Below are 12813 nucleotides of genomic sequence, written 5' to 3'. Positions count from 1 at the left end.
AAAATGTGTTGATTATTTAATGGGAGGAAGTTTCTTTTAAATCCACTGGATATGTGTTACAAGTAGGCACCATGACTATAATTGATTAAATTACTTTGAATCACACACACACACACACACACACACACAAAAGGCTAGATGTTGTTTGCATGGATCTCCCTTTAGTTAACTAGATTCTCATTTTTAAAAGCTTATAGAGCTGAAGACTGCTGCCACAGGGGGTGAGAATCAAACAAGTCACTGCTAGAATAGATTACGGGGATCATTTGAGTTATGTTTCTGTTAAGTTCCCACAATCAATTGGTATTCTTCAGGGACAATAAAGGCTTACATGGAACTCTGCTGGAATTAACAGGTTCTGTTCTGCAATAGATAGCTTGCAAATTTAGGTACAGACATAGAATCCATAGACTCATCTTCAAAAAGGAAAAAATAAGCCACTGCATAAGCATTATACTAGCAGTCAAAAAAATTCTATCAGTTAACACCACTTAGTACAAGCTCAGAATTTTAAATACTGAAAGCACACCTGTACATCTATTAATTTTTCCCCAAAACATACATTTAGGCAAGAAATACTAAGAATGTTATGTTTAAGTAAGGAGGGGAAAAAATGCTATGACCCTAATTCCACAGATAAATGTAATAAGTGAATAAAAGTGTATGATGATGCCAAGAAGGGAGAAAACTCTGACAAAGCTTGACCAGAAACAAAACTCATTTGCCTTAACTTTGCTATAAAAAACAATGTTTTCTTTGGGACTCCTAGGTGGCTCAATCAGTTAAGCGTCTGACTTTGGTTCAGGTCATGATCTCAGGGTTCTGGGATTGAGCTTGTCAGGCTCCCCACTCAGCAGAGGGGTCTGCTTGTCCCTCTCCCTCTGCCCCTCCATTTGTGCTCTATCTCTCCCTCAAATAAATATAAAATCTTAAAACAAAACAAAACAAAAAGAACAAACAAACAAAAACAATATTTTCTTCAAGCAAAATGGTATCATCAAGATCAGGCCTATATTCCAGAATATTTCCCACTGCCAAAATAGCATCTGTCAAAAGAAGTTTAAGACAATGAATTGAGCATTAGATTCTCATTTGTATTCCCACTCCTTACCACATCTTACCATTTTCTATCCTTAATCTTAGGTTGAATCCCATGAAATTGCTATTTTTGTACATCAAAAATGGTGAAATACCGGCAATTTCATACAGCTCAACGTAAGTAAAATGGCCAACAGAGCAGAAAAAGAGAGAGAGATATGCACCCAGCTAGAATAAGGAGAAGGGGACTATCCTCATGCTATAAAATTGGCAGTGGTTCTGACAGATACTACATAGATGAAACTAAAATAATTCAAGTACTAACTTGCCATCATCCTACAAGAAAAATCAACATGGAGTCTCAAATCATAAAGAGAAAGGACTCTGAGAGATTTGGGCAACAGCCCCTAATTTGGAGGGCCAAGGACTGAAGCAAAGCTGTATCTTGGGACAGACACTAATCACTATCTCCATACTTCAACCTGAGGGCTCTTTGAGAGCTCATCCTACAGAGAAGCCTCTCAACCCCAAGGTCCTTACTGCTGCAGAGGGTAGCTCCCTCATGCAGCCATCCTGGGAGGAAACAAGCATGGCCTCACCTTACGAAAAGCAGCAGGCAGCAAGCCCACTTTCCTTCGGAGGTAGCTGGACTCTAGTCTCCTATACTCTTGTGAAGCAGGACCTTCAGACAGGCCAAAGCTCTTACTTGGCTTACACGTGACAAAAGAGAAAGCTGAATGGAGAAAGCTAATCCTGGCCTCCGCAGCTTCACCCAGCAGAGAACAAACACTTCATAAATCTCCCCATCTTCCCACAGCCCCAGCTACTCTCTTCCCCTCGGCCACTCCTTTTCATGACAGGGACATATTCTCCAGCTGCTGGGTCCCTGATGCTCATGCAATCTTTCAGAATCCAGCTCTCCAACAAAGGATCTGAGGGGGAATAGATCAGCTAGCTTTCTTGTTTGCCAACAACACCTGCCGACTCCAGAGAGGAAATGCACTGGGACACTCTCCTGGACACACAAAACTGAGGACTACAAGTCCAAGCTTAACGAAGGGCTGGAAGAAAATGAGAGGACATGCTACAGGGATCACAGGGACCATGTCCCAGGACAGGAAGAGTCTTATGAACGCACCAGGGCTGTGAGAGATGACCTGCAACCTTCCCTCTACGTCTGCCTCCCTTGCTTCCTTTTGTCCACCCTCGTTTCACTTTCTAACGACTCAGAATGCTGGGCAGTAATACACTGATTAGCCGAGCTCAGGTCATAGCTGGCCTGTCTGACCTGAGGCAGGAAGATGGAGGATCTGACATGTGTGAGAGGCCATTTCCCAAAAGGAAACCAGGGGGAATGGACACTGGCCAGTCAATATGAACTAACACCCACAACAAGGAAACAAAGTATTTAGTTAGAACAGGAAGGAATTGAGGCCAGTTACACTCTCTGTTTTGGGACAAATTCTAGGTGTATATACATCTGTTATTGTTCAAGGATGAATAAAAAGGACAAAAATACTTGGACTTACAGGGTACCATATAAAGAATGCAGAACTGAGGGGTAAAAAACAAACAAGCAAACAAAAACAGTTAAAACCAAAGCCAGAAAAGAACATGTTTCATACCCTCAAAGAACTGAATCTGAAGTGGGGGAAAAAAAGAACCCTTAAGAAAAATCTTTAAGAAAATCTTTAAAACCCTTAAGAAAAATCTCCCAAACACAGTAAATATAACAAAGAAATCAAAAATGCATGTGGAAAAGTGAGACTCAATAACTAGAAAATTTAATCCACAGAGAAAATAAAAACAGTATATAGTAAGGGCAGAACACATAAGCCGAAGATATGTTTGAATTGACAGATGGAAAGTTTAATAATAAGTTATACCTAGATACACGGTCAAAATTTAGAATTTCATGGATAAAATTTTAAAAATCCTAAAAATGTCTGAGCGGGGAAGTGGAGGGGAAGGTTATTTTCACTGAAGCAATACATTAAAAAGCTTTTTTAAGAAAGAAAGCATATATTTTACAGTTAAATTCTTCTATTAAAAGAAAAAAAAAAAGGATGACTTCGGAACTAAAGTTCTACACTGAGTGTCCAAGAGAAAGACTCAAAGTGACAAAAACTAAAATAACAAGAGCTTTTAATATTTATTAAGGACTTAAAATATGCCAGGCATTGGGCTAAGCATTTATTTGTATTCATTCAATCTTCATAAAAACCAAATAAAATAGGTCCCAATATTATCCTCACTAGACAAAGAAAATGAGACACAGAGAGGTCAGATAATTTGCCCAAAGTTCACACAATAGATGGGAGTTGCCAGAATTTGAACCCAGGTAGCCTCATTCCAGGGCCTAACCATTTGAACTACTGTTCTAAATGAATTCCCTCTAATGTAAAAAGGGCACAGAGATCAGGCAAATCCAAACAAACTACAAGTGAGTGGTAGTTATAGTAATTTTAGTTATTAAAAGGAGAAAAGATAATTATTTGTCAGTGGTGAGAGTTAGAATTTATGATCAAGAAAAAGAAATACTCAGCTCACGAGTGTCCAAACCTCGTCGCTCTTGCCCCATTGGAGATATCCATTGGGGCAGTTGCAGAATGCATGACCGAATGAGCTAGTAAGCAAAGATCGGGCACAGACCCTTATGTACTAAATTTAAAAAGTAATAAAATCCCTAAAAATAAAAGGGAGCTGACAGGGGAACAGTGGCAAAAAAAAAATAGGTATAGTCATTTCTGCTATAAATGCTTGTTTCAAAAAAATTTATTCCAAAGTGAATGATTATATCAGGGAGCAAATTTTGTATTGCTTAAGTGAAATTTTGTCCCTGAGAAACAGAAGCGAAGAAGGCAGAAAACTGCACCCAGTTGAACCCAGCCACATAGGGATACACAAGACACACACACACACACACACACACACACACACACACACACACCCTCCAAGGTCTACCAGTTACTTCAATTCACTGTCTGTGTTCACAATCATCCACATATGCCAAAAAACTTCCTGTCAGATTTCAGATAACCCACTTTCTACCATTTTGCACTAACTCAAAATCTGTACTCTTTCTGACATCCACGTCTACAAGTATAAACTTCGGGTCTTTTATTGTAGCATTTATGTTATTTCTAACCACCTAACATACATAAATCTCTACCAGCATCTTTATTAGGTTCCCATCTCTTCTGTGTGTGTGCGTGCGTGTGTGTGTGTATCACTAGCAAAGTTTTTGAATGCTGTGCCCTATCAAGGAAAAAAAAAAGTCTGATGGATAATGATGGAAAACCAAATCCCTCCAAATTATCTTTAAATTAGTTTGTGTCAATTTCCATCAAAATCCTTTTCTTTTTTGATACGGTAGGAAGAATTTAACAAATTAATTCTAAAGCTCCTTGGGAAAATTAAGTGGTCACTCATTAAAAGAATTTTTCAGCAAAGAAAGACAAAGGGAGATTTAAATTGCCCATTAATGAAACAGATCTTAAAGCCACGACAATCAGAGTCAAGCAGAAAAGTCCATGAAAGAGGTCAGAAAACCCAGAAATCAATGCATATTTAAATACAACAAAGATGGCACTTCAAATAAGTAGGGAAAAAAACAGACAATTTACATCTCAGGGCAGCAGCAGAGCACAGCATGGGAGGGAAGAGCCTGTGGGGCTGGACAGGCGGCCCCGGATGGCACGCCAGCGAGGCGCGTCCCAGCTGGGTGACTCCGGACAACCAGTGTCTTTATCTGTAAAACGAGGACAGTCATTGTACCTACTTCACAGGACTGCTGCGAGGATTATCAGTTATCATTTGTGAAGTGCTCAGAACAGGCATTAAAACAGTAAGTGCTATATATGTGATATTAAATAAATAAAAGAAAGCAATTCATGCTATGATAATCCTTAAACTCTTGGGAGCAGAAGGGAGGGACACATAGGGAACAGATTCTCTCATCATACCACACTGAGAAAATATGCAACATTATCAGTAATCAAAAATCCAAATTAAAATATTTCAACCATCGAATCGGTCAAAGTTTTAGAAAAAAATTATAGTGGTGGCCAACTAGGCAGAGACATTGGTACAATTCTATATGGAAGATAGAAGAATACTCTGAAACAATCTTTCCAAGGGTCACTTTGATTATATGCTTCAAAAACCATTTAAAATATTAAGCCCCTTTGACCTAATAATTCAATCTCCGGGACAAAGTTGGAACATAAGGACTTCAACAGAAAAGTTTCAAGTCACTTTTTCAGAGATGAACTAGAATCAGGGAAAAAAGGATGTGAAGAAATATTTTAGTTTCAGATATAAGGCTAAGAATTTTTACCTTCTAAAAATTCAAGTCTTGTTTCACTGTATAATTAATGTTTAATATTACCAAATTGCAAAAACAAAAAAACAAACAAAAAAACAGTTTTAAAACAAACCTTTTCACAGCATCCTTCTTCGGCTTATCTATAGTATCCCACCACTTTGAAAGGTAAGAAATCTCAGACCACATAAATTTTCTCTGTGAGTCTTCTTTCAGCTTGATGACCATGTTATTAAAAATATACTGAGTCATCTCTCTAAAGTAGTCATCAAAAGTCTTCAACCAACCTAAATCAAGACACAAATATACAACAAAGGTCTGATTCATATGTCTGATTTCAACTCAGTCACATTCCATTGCATCACCTTTGGATACCCTTAGATGTTTCATTCATATTAAGACACATTTAAAAATTTCAGAAATGTTTCAAGTGGTGAAATTCCATTTCAATGGATACGAAACTCAAAAAGTCACTAATGACAAAACACTCTGAAAACTGCACAAATTCAGATAGAAATGAGGGAAAAAATGAGAAAAATGACCTGAGGCCCAAAAGCATTTATTTATGCTTAGTAATTATAGTATTGAATTCAATTATTTATAATTTATCTCTAATTTAAGGAATTTGCTTTAATTCTAAAAATCTGAACAGCGTTAACAAGCTGGCAGTACTACTCATAATGTAATGAAAACTGTATCCCTTCATACCACATCTGAAACTCCCTACCCATTTTAGTAAGTTAAATTAAGAAAAAGAAAAGTATAAACTATATCTAAAAGTCAGCAGCAAAGCAGTAAGGTAATTAATAGCACTATTATGAATACAGAGAAGTAGAATTCTGCCAAGAACGGGCATTAGTTTCCAAAGGCTGTAAATTATTCCATTTTTTGGAAGCACAAATTGACACTAATCAAACAACACAAGTGTATACATGTATGTCAAGTCTTTTTCAAAAGAAAATTGTAGATACTGAGGACTTAGTTCTCAGACTTTTCTCAAATATCCTGGAAGTTTTATCTAAAGATATTTGCAATTTCACTATAAAGAAACATCTTTTTATAAGATTCTATTTATTTGACAGAGAGAGAGAAAGAGAGCACAAGCAGGGGGAGTGGCAGGCAGAGGGAGAAGCAGACGCCCCGCTGAACAGGGAGCCTGACACGGGACTCGAATCCAGGACCCTGGGATCATGACCTGAGCTGAAGGCAGACGCTTAACTGACTGAGCCACCCAGGTGCCCCATCCCTATAAAGAAACATTTTTAACAAGACCCATAAGTCCAAGCATAGCCCTATCTGGCAGAGCATTAAAGCAACATGATGAGCTGCTGAGGCAAAATCATACCCAGCTATCTATTGGCCACGTGGACCTTCCAAAGAACAACCTCTTATCCATGAAATCTTATAGAGAGATAGGACTTTCTATACATCCAGGCTAAACTACTGCTCTATTTTTTCCAAACCTCAAACATGTGGGGAGACTAAACTATTAAGGGGTCAACTGGTTAGTTCTTTTGTTTATAATTAATATCTGAAATATACTGTATTAGCTGGAAGATAATAAAATGTGCTAGGGCAGAGAAGACAATGCAACTATTTTGACAATGTAAATATGAGCTTCTGAAAAGGGCACTGACACTCTGTATTTCTCCCTTTTGCTTTAACTAAAATCTATTCATTCATTCCATAGTTATTTAGTGAGCATGTACAAAGCGACAGGTCTGAAGCCAGAAGCCAAAGAGGAATTCAGTGTAAAATATTCTTTACGAGGACTTTCTTGATCTGGGACACCTTTAAGTTATTTTTAAAGTCACCAAAGAATACTACATGGATAGTTTAACTTTTCCATGTTTAAATAAAAAGCCTATCTATATAGAAAATTCAAAGATAGCTCATGAAATAGTGGTTTGCAAAGAATCCCATCTTGCTTGGCAAAGGTACAAACTTGGGACTCCTGCCCCAGACCGCAAAGCCAAGATCCACATCTGGATTCCCAAGGACAAGCAAAGAAAAGCCAACCTACCCCTAGCATGCTCCAACTCGCTGCTAATGCTGACCATGCCAACATCCAAGACAAAAAAAAACATCAAGTGCTCAGACCAGAGTCCAGGATATAACACAGGACTTGATAAATGTTAGTTGCTATTATTATTATCACCTTCATCAGTCTTTAATGGACCCTTCCCCATTTCTACAATCAAAACAGGTAAAAGAGGAAATAAAAGATATTTCTAACAACTAAATTTTGAAAAGGGCACATTTATTTAAAACATTTAAATAAACTGTTCCACATCTTAAACATATTGGTAACCCAAAACTTTGGTTTGCAAAGAATTCATTCTATGCCCCTATTAAGGGCTGAATTGTGTCCCCTCAAAATTCCTATGTTGAAATCCTAAACCTCAATACCTCAGAATGCAACTGTATCTGGAGACAGGGTCTTTCAAGAGGTGATTAAGGTATAATAAGGTCATGAAGGTGGGCCCTAATCCAATATGTCCTTACAAGAAAAAGCAATTAGGACACAGACATACACAGAGGGAAGACCATGCGAAGACAGGGGGCTATCTGCAAGCCAAGATGAGAGGCCTTCAGAAGAAACCAACACTGCTGACACCTTGATTTTGGACTTGCAGCTTCCATAACTGTAAGGAAATAAATTTCCGTTGCTTAAGCCACCCAGTCTGTAGTACTTTGGGATGGCAACCCTAGCAAACTAATTTAGCCCTAGAAAAAATCAGTGTTATTACCATCCGAAAAACAAAGATTGCACTGTGGGGAGAATTTATTTTACCAAGGACCATTATAATATTTAATTTAACATGTATCTACCTCCATATTGCAAGACTGAGCTAAAATCAAATGTTTGGAAGTGACCTCTCCTTCTGCATCATGCTCTTATTATACATGTGCAGTGAGGACCATGTAAATTCCTGAAATGGCTCTGTGCAAATTATTGTCTTTAAGACATCACACATAGGTGTTTTACCTAAATTTTAACAAAGGTCAAAACTAAGCCCTAATTATTTGGCTATTAACTCAATAAAAGAAAAGAGCTATTAACAATGGAATGACTCCAAAATTAATTTAATAATAAAACTCTAGTAATCTAGCATAGAAAGCAAATTTAGAAGAAACTGTCTTTATGAAGCTGAATAAGTAACAGGGTTTTTTTTTTCTTTTTTAAGTACAATTACTTGTTTTCATCAGTTATAATTTGTTATTAGCTAAGACCCTTTCAAAGAATAGTTTATCATAGGAGTTTTCATAAAGAAATCACAGTGACTGATTAATCCATGTTGCCTTCAACACTTCATTTGCCCTTCAACAATCATGCAGAAAATATGTCAAAGATATTTATGTGAGCCAAAATACATGCTGAGATGTCAACTTAAAAGCCTTCCATAAAACTCATCTATAATAGATACTAATATCACTAAAATATAACACAATTAATGAAGAATGAACTAAAAGATAGCCTCTTGCAGCTTTCAATATTGAGTAATATAACAGTAAATTAGCTTTTATTGCTCTTATACAATAATCAAGTATTCCCTTTTACACTGAATTGGCTCTTTCTTGTCCTCAATTACTGTAAAACTACAATTGTATATTAACATAAGACCAATCAGAAAGACAGTATTTTATGAAAAGTTGTATGGGATGATTTTTTGTGACATAAAATTATATTCCTACCTCTGGATTTAATAATCCTAGGACATTGAGTTGCAAACTGATTTACTTAAGTGGTCAATTCACAGCCTTTTTCTTTCCCTTGAATACACTTGGAAATTGAACCAGGGCTAGAATAGCACGAAGAATACCTTTCCATTTACTCTTTTTCCCCTCTAACAACACTTCAACCCATAAAACAGCTAGTCACCATTTTTAAGTAAGTGGGGAAATATCTAAAACAAAGAATACATAATTAGAAGTTCTTTAAAGCAGGCATAACTCCAAGTTTGCTATCACTATTTTATCATAAAAAATTTTAAGTTTTAAAATATAAAGCCTAATAAAGTTGACAACCCAATGCTTATTTTTAATGCTTGTGAACAATTAAGCACCTCGTAATTGTTCACTGACAAAACACTATTTTTTTAAAATTTGACTCTTGATCTTGCTTCAAAATCTAAAGACTTTGTGGCACTCTGATCCTCTCAAGGAACACTCAGTTTTATTTGGTTCAAGAGCATACACAGCACCAATTTAGCACTTGGGCAAGGGGATCCCTTCCTGAGCCCTGGTCACTTGAGGGATCTTCCTATTCGTCCTCTGACCACATTCTTTTCACACAATAAATTCCCAAAGCAAAGAACCTGCCCACCCAGAGCCTGCCCTGACTTGCCCTTCTGAGTACCAGGGCCCAGAAATCTGTGTTCAAACAGCCTCAAGCCAGTTTCTAGAGCCCACCAAGGGCCTTCTATAGGTTTTTCTATAGGGAAGTCGACCTGCAGGTGGTAACCTCCCTAGCCTGAGCAATGGGCAGGGGGAATGCAGTTTGCAGGGGTGTGGGAAGAGTGCTGGGGTGTCTGCAAAGGAGGGCCTGGTTTAGGACAGGGCCATTTCTGGGAGACAGGGCTGGGCTACTATAGGCTGGCTCTTCCCACATGCACCAACACATTCCAGTAGAGAACTGGAGCCTGATCGATCTCAACCCACACATGGCCTTCCTGATAATGGTGCTATTTCTCAAGGCAGGATGAAAAGACCTATCCTTATTTAGCAATGTATCAGTTTGATTTATAACTTTTAAATGTTTATACAAAGGGCCTGAGGACCTCCAGGTATTTCTGCCCCAATTCCTACAAATTTGAGAACCTATAACCCGAACTTCAAAGCATTGAATTCTCATGAAGCCAGCACCTAGTATGAAGCCTACACCATCAAGAATTCAGTAAGTATGTGATAGATGAATGAAATGCACGGCCAAAAGGATAGGGGAAAAAAGGTATATGAAATATAAATACAAATTTATTACTCCAACTGGAAATGAAACCAAAAGGAAAAGACATTGCACACATACACAATTAGCTCTAATGCATTCATTGTCTGTTCTGATGCTAACCTAATAATCTTTGGTCATTATCTCTTAAGGTTCTATTTTATATTTAAAAAAGCTCTGTCAGCCCTAAGATAATTTAAAACACACATCCTCTCGGGGGCGCCTGGGTGGCTCAGTTGGTTAAGCGACTGCCTTCGGCTCAGGTCATGATCCTAGAGTCCCGGGATCGAGTCCCGCATCGGACTCCCTGCTCAGCGGGAGTCTGCTTCTCCCTCTCCCGCTCCCCCCTCTTGTGCTTTCTCTCTCTCACTCTCTCTCTCAAATAAATAAATAAAGTCTTTAAAAAATAAATAAATAAAAATAAATAAAAAATAAATAAATAAAACACACATCCCCTCAAATCATTGCTACACTGTTGTGATTTTAACTGCTACAATAATGATTTTTTTAATGACTACATTTATTCTACTCAAAGTTAAATAGGTACTGAATGTTAAGAGAACATAGTAAATTTTGAATCAAAAATAATTATATCCAGATAATAAACATGTAAAAACTATAACTTAAGCTTCAGGTTACTTCTGTTTTAACATAATAGTCTCAAATTAAGAAACAAATATAAAGGTTTATAAAATAAGAAAGCTTCTTTATTTTAGTAATGAAGTTATTGTCTATCAACATATGATCAACAGGTTTCTTCCATCACTTGTCAAATCCTTCCATAGTTGACTGCAATAGCCACTCTTACACTTAAGGTATCACACACCATCTTAACTGGTATTATCATAACTCAAATCCGCTGCTGATTAATTTTAATTCCAACATTTCCATTATAAGTTAAGCTTGTTTCCCCCTGCCCTGATAAACTGTGAAAGAGTTTTCACCAACGTCTTGTTCCAGTTTATTCATTCAAACACAAACCAAGCCTCTAATAAGGCAAAGCAATAAAGCTAATCAATGAAAACAGATTCCACAGTGGAAATATGAGCGAAATGCCGTGGGAATATAGAAGTGGTGGATTCCTACCAGGAGGACAGAAGAGAGATTCTTAGAATAGTCATCATCTGGATAGAGGAAAAAGGTGGTAGTTCCCAAACAGAAGGAAGAGCATGTGGAAAACACACAAAACCACAAAGGTCTGTGTCAGTTTCAGGGAGAAGGCAGGTGGGTATGGCTGCGTGGCAGCTTACACGCTGGGAGTACAGAGAGAAATAAAAACAGAAGTGGGGGTCAGATCACCGAAAATCTTCTAAACTGTTTTTGATTCTTGCTGAAAATCTAGGAGGAAGGAAGTTAAGGTCTTTTGATCTGTGCTTTCAAAAATGAGTGTGCTGTGAGTGTAAAGGATAGACGAAGATGGTAAAGTAGAAAACAGGAAATGAGGCCACTGCAAAAATTCTGCTGGAAAACGTTTATGACACCAAGGAGGCAAAATGAAGAGAAGATGCTAACTGACTGAAGCTCCCGAGAGACGAGAGAGAGACTCAAAGATGAAGCTGAGGTTTTCCAAAGACCTGTGAGTCTTTGGAAACCTAGAAGCCTGCTGAATCCTATAAATGCTTCTGAACTCAGGTTTCCAGAATCACCTCACCTTTTTCCCAGGTGATTCAGTGTCATCTAATAGTTTTCAAAGCATATCAGCTTCACGTCCACGAAGCTGTTTGAGATACAGCACTTTTTGAACCCGTGTAAGATGCCCTCACTGGAAATTCTATCCCACACCACGGGAGCCATCTGCATTACCGTTAGGACAGCTGGGGTTTTGTTCACCCTGCAGCTGATTGTATAATGTCCAATTGTGACCCCTTACTATATTGCTTTTCTAAATGCCCTTTAAAAGACCTGCATACCTCGATATTTGACACCTGCCATTGTGAGATCAACCTCCACAATAATTTCTAAATCTGGGCTAAAGTTACTTCCCTCCCTTGTTAAGGACTCCATCCATGAGCATCAATTCACACCGAGTAGGACACTTTAGGCCTACTACGTCTTCCCCAAACAGGGCTTAGTGGTCTGAAAAAATGAAAAGTGTCTATAATATGAAAGAAACCATTAGAAGTAAAAGTAAAAGTGACTTCCTTCGAGGAGTTACTCTTAGGAAATGAGGCTATTTAGCCTTACGGTCAGGGCAAATGTGGGGCAAATTATCAGTTTCTAAAAGAAACCATTTAAAAGCTGGAAAATACTGCTTCTAAATGACTTGCTAATTGTAAAATATGCAGCAATGAGGAAAACCACTCACCATCTCATGTACTCAAGTAGTATTTAAGGACAGGAACATCCATTTCAATAAGGAGAGACCAGAAGGAAAAAAGGATGGGAAACAGTGTGGTGAGGTGTCTACTTTTGCAAGATAGTTCATAAAATGTTTTATATGATTAATCATACTAAAGTGGATGACATCTAACACGGAAACACTTAGAAGACCTTCTTCCTAGAAGCT

The 12813-nt window shown here is 37.8% G+C and overlaps 1 protein-coding gene across 1 annotated transcript in view; it reads right to left on the bottom strand.

Moving 5' to 3' along the window:
- Positions 1 to 12813, bottom strand: part of LOC135363088 (alpha-mannosidase 2-like) — a 153633-nt gene that overhangs the window by 127730 nt on the left and 13090 nt on the right. Inside the window, exon 4 of the mRNA XM_064583782.1 lies at positions 5478 to 5649. Coding sequence (XP_064439852.1) covers positions 5478 to 5649 — 172 coding nt within the window. The remainder of the gene's footprint in view (positions 1 to 5477; positions 5650 to 12813) is intronic.

The sequence above is a fragment of the Mirounga angustirostris genome, unplaced genomic scaffold (genome assembly GCF_029215605.1).
Source record: "Mirounga angustirostris isolate CCGP_5_RB_7025 unplaced genomic scaffold, mMirAng1.0.hap1 SCAF_18, whole genome shotgun sequence".
Taxonomy (NCBI): domain Eukaryota; kingdom Metazoa; phylum Chordata; class Mammalia; order Carnivora; family Phocidae; genus Mirounga; species Mirounga angustirostris.
This window is presented reverse-complemented; position numbering and strand designations above follow the sequence as displayed.